Genomic DNA, 7,668 nt, shown 5'->3' with positions numbered 1-7,668 from the left:
AGCTCAGCCCACCAGGGGGCAGGGCTGGCTGGCATGTGGTGCTGGGGGATCGAACCGCGGTCCCTGATGCTTTGCTAAGCTTGTTGTAAGTAGGTGCTTTAGACCACTGAGCCATCTCTCCAGCCCAAAATACCTTTTTGATTTTTTTTTTTTTGTGGAACTGGGGATTGAACTCAGGTCCTTGTACTTGCCAGGCAAGTGCTTATTCTGCTGAGCCACCTCCCCGGTCTTCCATAATTTTATTATAAACATTTTTTTTTTTTTTTAGAAAGTGTAGTGTAGCCTGACCCCAGACTTGCCTCAATCCTCCTGCCTCGGCTCAAGTGCTGGGATTACAGGCATGCAATACTCAGTCCAGTGGTATCATACAAACTTCTACCCAACCTTCTATACTAAATATGCTGATGGGGGTGGGGGGGACTGGGGAGATGGCTCAGTAGAATAAGTGCTTGCCTGGCAAGCACAAGGGCCTGAGTTCAATCCCTGGTTCTGCCATAAATAAATAAATAAATAAATAAGCAAGCAAGCAAGCAAGCTGATGGGCTAGGGATGGTGGCATACCCCTACAATTCCAGCACTTGGAAGGCTGAGGTAGGAGGCTCACTGAGGCCAGCCTTGGGCTACAAAGTGAGTTTAGAAAATATGTATCGCTGGGTCCAAGCTGCATAGCAAGACCCTGTATACCAAATAAATACATTTAAAAGAAAATGTGGGCCAGGGAGATAGCTCAGTAGAATAAGCGCTTGCCTGGCAAGCCAGTTCCACAAAAAAAAAGAAAGAAAGAAAGAAAGAAAATATATTTTAAGAAGTCAAAAGCACAAATTGTAGAAAAGAATATTTTATTGAAACAGTTTCTCAATTAACAATGGAGCAAAGTACAATTTGATTTAAACCTGTCTATCCAGCTTCAATTGCTAATGAAAGAACTCAAACGAGGGTAGGGGAAGAGATGGGACTTAGGTCCCTTGCTGCCAATGTGGCAAAAGAAAAAAAAGGATGGTAGGGGTGGGGACAAAATGAATGACAACCAGGTTTGCCTCGTCCTGGAGCTGTGAGCCAGCCCCATCTGCCACTACAGACGGAGTACTGGAGGACAGGCCCCCTAGGCCACAGCAGAGTGGGGAAGGGCCCCCGCTCCAGCAGAGCAATGCACGGCAGGCAGGCTAGCCCTGAGCCTCTTCCTGTACCCACAGCCTCTCTGTGGCACCTTTACATTCACACCAAGGTCTCTCCATCCCCCAGGGGTCTTGGGATAGGGGCCTCACAGTAGAAAGCACATTTTGGTCAGCCCAAGGAGAGGAGCAAGGGAAAGGCTCCACCCGGAAGGGGAAGGACAGCAGGAGGGACAGTCAGTCACTGCCACCTGGAGTACCTGGCTCCTGGGAAGGACACTGCACCTGCACCCATCATTCTACTGGTTTTCTCGGGCCCAAGTGCCCCCAGACGGGAGCTTCAGCGCTTTTGCCCAGCTTCCTCCCCATACAGCAGCTTCCCACTGATGCTGTTCCTGCCTGCTCTGGCCACCAAGACTCACGTGCAGTGGGAACACTTCAAACTGACTCCAGCCAATCCACCGGGAACGCTTTGGGCAAGGGGGAAAGAGGAACCCAGTGTGTGCCAGGAAGCAGGGAAGCAAATGAAGAGAAAGTGGGTGGGCAAGGGAGTTCAGGGGAAGAGAACACTTTGGTGGGGGGAAATGAGCAGAGACAGGCACTCGGAAACAAAGCCTGGTGACAGGTGCTCGGCAGACTAGCCCAAAGCAGATGCCACTACAAGGCGGGGAGGGAAGGAGGGAAGGAGGGGGAAGGATGCTCTCCTGTAATCCAGACGCCTTCCCGCTACCAGGTCTCCATCAGCAAGGAATTAAGACATATTAGTGATTCTCCCCCAAGGCAGACCGGATGGGTAGAGGACCCAGGAGTGAGAGTGGGATGGGGTCCAGACATATTCAGGTTTTAACCACAGGGCTATTCCAGAAGAACCTGGTGAGTGGCGCCACCCCTTCCCCACATGTCATTTCCAGTGAGAGCAGGAAGTCAAGCCCCCACGTGATGTGTAATAAATAGTGGTGGCAAAAGAAGGGGCTGGGAGGAAGGGAGACGGAGGTGAGGTTATAGCTCATCGTTCTTCAAAGGCCGCCTCTGTCCTGTTGGCTGCTCCTCCTGCTCAGGTTCTGCTGGGAGTTTGGGACACCAGGTCAGAAGGAAGCAGCCCTGGTTCTCTGCATGAGGTCCAGTGACTGCTCAGCACCCCCGCCCCGTCCTTACCTGCTTCTGGCCCTCCTAACTCCAGGGTCTCAGTGTCTGCTGTTTCAGACCCTGCATTGTGGAAAAAGTAGTTTAGTCACTAGAGCTTAATAGAAGGGCAGCAAACTATTCTGTAAAAAGCCAGCTAATTAAGTACTTTAGGATGTGTGGATACAGTAGGTCTGTTTATTTTTGTTTTTTTCAGACGACTTTTTTTTTGGGTACAGGGTCTCACTAACAGCTTGGACTGGTAGTGACCCTCCTGGTTTCAGCCTTCCCAGCACTGGGATTACAGGTGTGCACCACCATACTTGGTCTCTGCAGCCAGCTGTGTGCCCAGGGGCAGGGCTGGCACTGAATGTGGTGCCCAGGGATTGAACCCTGGTCCCTGCGCTTGCCTAAGCAGGTGCTTAGTCCACTAAGCTATCTTGCTGGCCCTTGAGACAGGATTGTGCTATACAGTTCAGGCAGGTCTCAGCTCTATTTGTAGCACAAGCTGGTCAACTGACAATGATCCTTCTTCCTCAGCCTCCCAAGTGCTGAGATTACAGGCATGCATCACCATACCTGGCTTGTATGCCTAATTTAAAATTTTTTTTTTCTACTTGGCATTAGGAATTGAATTCAGGACCTTGTGCTTGCTGAGCAAACATTTGTGCCACTGAGCCCTAAGAAACATTTTTTTTGGGGGGGAGGTTTATTTTTTTGTTTTTGGTGCTGAGAACCGAACCCAGGGTTTCCAGCTTGCTAGGCAAGCACCCTACTACTGAGCCAAATTCCCAGCCCTGAAACACAAATTTCTTTTTTTAAGTAATGGCCACCCAGACATCAAGGGCCATCTGGAACAGGCCTCCATGCCTGCTATGTGGAGCCCCACCCAGGCCGACACAACATCCCCATTCCCACCTCTGGTCACCCCAACTCACCAGTCTCTACTTTCTCGGGCTCTGAAATGGGCTTTGCATCTTCAGCCTGGCCTAGAGGGAAACCAGGAGTAAGAGGTCACCCCAGGAGAGAAATGTGGGCTTCTTTTTGCCCGCTGCCACTTGTGCTGAGCCCCTGCCCTCACCTGCTGGTGGAATGACCTTCTCCTCCTGGTTGTTTGCACTGGCATTGACGGGAGGCTCTGTCCGGGTACCATTCTTGTCCTTGGGCCGGGGCCGAGGCTTGGCAAACTTGGCCTTATTGAGCAGATACTGTACCTCACGGTCTAGTGCCATCATCTTAGCCTCAATGTCTTTTGAGAGCAACACAGGCTTCTCTGTGGCAGGAAGCTTGGCCTGCTCAGCTACAGTTGCATTCTTCCAGGACTGTGGAAGAGACCAGCACAGGCTCAGAGAGACTCCTAGAAAAAGCAGGTGTCTGTCCCAGATGAAATCATACTAGCCTCAGTCTCTTCCACAGCCCAGAAACCTGTCACCCCTGGCCACTGGCCTCCTGGTGCCAACTAAGTGTCCAGTCACATATTCACAAAGTGATTACCCAGGTCTCATTGATGACTTTCTCTAACGTTGTCATCTCCACCTCAGTGAAGATCTGGTCCATCTCTGGGAGAAGTCGGGCACCCCTGGAAGCCAGAGAGGAGATCAGCCTGGCAGGCAGAGGTGGCCAGGGTGGGGCGATGGGGAGTTGTGGCCATGGCAGCACCGGACAGAAAACAAACAGCACAGACACTCACTTGAGGAATATGCTGGAATGGTTGAGGAGATTGTCAAGGGCAGACAGCCGTTCAGGCCACTTCTTGCGTTCTTCTACCCGAAAAAACATTCCTAGGCACAGCTTCTTCAGCTCAGCCAGCTTATCCTTCAACATCTACAGACATGAGGGTGAGCACAGGGGTGGAAAAGATGGCAGGACCCTTAGGAGTCAGTCCTCTACCTATTTTGTTTTTGGTGCAGGGATTTTTTTTTTTTTTTGAGATGGGGTCTCACTATGTAGTTCAGGCTGACCTTGAACTTACAGCAACCTTCCCGCCCTAGCCTTCAAGTGCCGGATTTATAGGCATGCTCACCCATATCTGGCTAGATGCTGGGGATCAAACCCAGGGATTCTCCTGCTAGGTAAGCTCTACATTGAACTACATTCCCACAAAGCCCACCTGTTTTCTCCTGAGATGGTCTATGTTGCTCAGGATAGCCTCAACTTGTGCACGTGGTCTTCCTATCCCAGTTTCTTGATAGCTGGGGCTATGATGCCCACCACTGCACCTGCCTATACCTCCCTGTTTTTTGCAGTGCCAGAGATTGAGCCCAGGGCTTCAGGCATTCTAGGTGAACTCTCTATTACTGAGCTACTTCCCCAGCCCTGAGATACTTATGGCCTCAGCCCCAGCTCTTCTCTTTCAGAACCTGGACGAGGGGGGCAAAGAGTTCCCATCCCACCCATCATGTCCTGGGAAGTGCCTCACCACAGTGGTGGCCGCAAAACCCTCATCTTCCAGCCAGGTAGATGCAGCGCTGAGTTTCCCAGCAATCTCTTCACGTTCCTTTTCTGTGGACACTTCCTGATACTCTGGCTGGTATAACTTGTCCTAGGGTGGGGCAGGGAGACACATACACACAAATGAACACTTGCAATAGGCCCAAGGGCAGGGCTCAGCACACATCCTCAAGCCCAAGTTCCAGGGCCCGAAGGCACTGCCCCAGCCTGCCAACCTGGGTTTCAAAGATAAAAGCTTCCAAGCTATTGGCAGCTTTCTCTCGTTCCTGTTTCTCTAGGTCTCGAAGGGTCCAGTCCTCAAGTCTGCAGAAGGAGGGAGAGGTAGGGAGAGGAAGAGGGCAGGTCAGGACACAAGCTTTCCAAGGTGCAGGCCTCTCTCACTCTCTCTCTCCTTACTTTTGCACTGAGCGAGCCAGTTCATCCTCTGGCAAGTCAGCCAGGTCCAGAACAACCAGCTCCACCCCAATCTCTTCCACCATCCTCTGTTTCCGGGCAGGCTTCTGCTTTTTTTCTTCTTCGGATGGAGGGGCACCTTTAGGACCCAAATCCTCCTTCTCACTGGGCATCTGGGTGGGAAGAGTTGGAAGATCAGGAAGAGCCTTCGCTTCCTCCATGGAGGAAAGAATGAAGCAGGCCTCCGTCCCCACCTCAGGCCCTGGGTCCACCAGTCTCCCTCTCCCCACAGCTCACCTGGGCCTCAGACTTGCCCCCATTGTCCTTTTCGGAGGGCTTTTCCCCCTCAGGGGCTGCATCTCCCTTGGGCTCTGTGGGTGGGGGCTGAGGGGATCCCTCCACTGGGACTTCAGCTTCCACCTGCTCTGCAGGTTCATCCCTGCCTCCTTCAGCAGGGCCCTCCTCTTCTTCCTGCAGAACAATCAAGGTCTCTGGATGGCCAGAAGCAGCAGAGCTAGAGCTGGGCCAGGCGACAGCCACACCAGCTCCTCTGCTCTCTAGGAGGGGATCAATGCTCAGGTTACAGCCTGTGGGGAGCCACAGGCAGCTGAGAGAAATGCAGACCAGGGGAAAGGCCGCAGGCTCTGGCACAGGGAATGGCCAGAGGTGAGGGTGGTGGGCGTGGTAACATAGCGAAGGGTGAGGCAAAGGAGGTCCACTGCGTCGCATCAGCAGGGCTGCCCCCTGCCCCTGCCGCCACGCCCTGGCCATGCTGCTGTCCACTGTGAGCTCACCCACCTGAACAGCATCTGTCCCGTTCTCTTTGGTATCTGCTGTGGTGCCACCACCAAACAGGCTGGAAATGGTATTGCCAAGCTCTGGAAGTGCGGAAATTGACTAGCCAGTGGTTCCAGCTCCGACCCAAGGGCCACGCCCTGTCCATCTCTCCCAGAGCGCACCGGCAGGTGCTCTCGTACCCCACCCACACACAGGGCACACACTCATCTTACTGGTGAGAGTGGATTCTTCCTCTGGGCTGTCTTCCACCAGCGTCTCAAATACAGACTCCACCTGAAAACAGGTTAGAAATGAAGAAAGGCACATGCTAGCCAGGCAAGCCCTGCACTTGGGAGGCTGAAGCAGGAGGATCACTGAGTATGAGACCAATCTCGTTTCTCCAGAAAGACCTGCCACAGTGAGTGCCTGATTATGCACTATCAGACTTGCAGCTATGCAAGCCCAGTTCCTCTCCTGCCTTTTCTTCTTCTTTTTTTTTTTTTTTTTTTTTTTTTTTTAATTTTTTTAAATTCTCTTTTTTTTTTTAATTTTTCATTTATTTTATTTATGTGTATATGTGTGTGTGGCCAGCTCAGCCCACCAGGGGGTGGGGCTGGCTGGCATGTGGTGCTGGGGGATTGAACCGCGGTCCCTGTGCTTTGCTCAGCTTGTTCTAAGTAGGTGCTTTAGACCACTGAGCCATCTCACCAGCCCCCCTTTTCTTCTTTTTGAAACAAGGTTTTGCTATGCAATTCAGGATATTCTTGAACTCTCTCAATCGTCCTACCTCACTCAGCCTCCCAAATGCTGGGATTACTGATGTGTGCCACCACACCCAGCTCTCCTGCCTTTCCTTAAGGATTGTGGATGGTCACCTACTCTGACAGTGTGCCCTTGGAAGACAGGACCACAGCTCCTTTCCCCGCTTACAGCCATCCATGAAGCTACTCGCTAACACTACACGCCATCTTTTTCCACAGTATATGCTAGGAGATACTAAATCCAGAAAAAATGGGCTTCTCAATCATTCTGTAGTTCTCAGTAACCAAGTTACAGTGCCTATAAGCATTTACAGGCTTAAAGAAGCCTACATCACCTTTTTGGTTACCTTTTAGGAAGCCAAGATGGACCAGATTCCTAGACCTTTCTTTACGGTCCTGAAGCCACTTTGGTAAAGGCTGACAGAGCCCAGGCCCCAGCCTGTACTCAGATCTCCTGTTGTTCTCACCCTGTCCAGACTGAGCACGCCACTCTCGTCCAGATTGAAGTGTGCCTTAATGCCCTTAGACTCGTAGTCGGGATACTTCTTGAAGCTGTCGCCCACACCTTTCAGTTTCACTGTGGTCAGATTCTGAGAGCCAAATACCCTGAGTGGGAGAAGAAGAGCTTGAGGCAGGCACCCGACCAAGCTCTCCTTCAACTCCAGACTGCAGCCTCCTGCATGAGGTGCCAGGGCCCTGTTCAAGGCCACAGTCAGAAGAACAAAAGCACACTCCAGAGAGGCTCTCACAAGCTGGGCATGGTGGTGCAAGAAGGCTGATGCAGGAGGATCACTGTTAGGTTGAGGCCAGTCTGGTCTACATCACGAGTTTAAGGTCAGCCTGAACTGCACAATAAGACTGTGTCTCCAAAAAAGCCAGCTAGCCAGCCAGCCAACCAGCCAATCAACCAACCATTCAACCAACCAACCAACCAAAGAACCAAAACAAAAAAATCCCAGAGAAGCTCTCACTCCTAACCCTAACCCCACCATCTGCTTCCATTCAACCATGGAAGCTCCTCCCCGCTCCTCAGGTCACATGCCAGCTGTGCC

General features: G+C 51.8%; 1 protein-coding gene across 6 annotated transcripts in view; it reads right to left on the bottom strand.

Annotated features, from left to right (window-relative positions):
• Nucleotides 1-820: 820 nt before the first annotated feature.
• The window catches only part of Hyou1 (hypoxia up-regulated 1), a 13,581-nt gene continuing 6,733 nt past the window's right edge, over nt 821-7,668 (bottom strand). For 5 of the 6 annotated variants that reach the window (XM_004636427.3, XM_023721141.1, XM_023721140.1 and 2 more), the window contains 13 exons: nt 7,084-7,222; nt 6,089-6,149; nt 5,877-5,956; nt 5,376-5,549; nt 5,082-5,251; nt 4,901-4,988; nt 4,654-4,776; nt 3,925-4,058; nt 3,729-3,813; nt 3,316-3,556; nt 3,173-3,223; nt 2,268-2,318; nt 821-2,173 (listed from right to left, as the gene is read on the bottom strand). In XM_004636427.3, the coding sequence (XP_004636484.1) occupies nt 2,112-2,173; nt 2,268-2,318; nt 3,173-3,223; nt 3,316-3,556; nt 3,729-3,813; nt 3,925-4,058; nt 4,654-4,776; nt 4,901-4,988; nt 5,082-5,251; nt 5,376-5,549; nt 5,877-5,956; nt 6,089-6,149; nt 7,084-7,222 (1,459 nt within the window). In that variant the 3' untranslated portion in view covers nt 821-2,111. The remainder of the gene's footprint in view (nt 2,174-2,267; nt 2,319-3,172; nt 3,224-3,315; nt 3,557-3,728; nt 3,814-3,924; nt 4,059-4,653; nt 4,777-4,900; nt 4,989-5,081; nt 5,252-5,375; nt 5,550-5,876; nt 5,957-6,088; nt 6,150-7,083; nt 7,223-7,668) is intronic. The other variant, XM_023721143.1, reaches the window with a different exon arrangement.

Source organism: Octodon degus, unplaced genomic scaffold (assembly GCF_000260255.1).
Source record: "Octodon degus isolate 3935 unplaced genomic scaffold, OctDeg1.0 scaffold00080, whole genome shotgun sequence".
Taxonomy (NCBI): domain Eukaryota; kingdom Metazoa; phylum Chordata; class Mammalia; order Rodentia; family Octodontidae; genus Octodon; species Octodon degus.
Note: the sequence above shows the minus strand (reverse complement) of the source record. Positions and strands in the feature narration are given on the sequence as shown.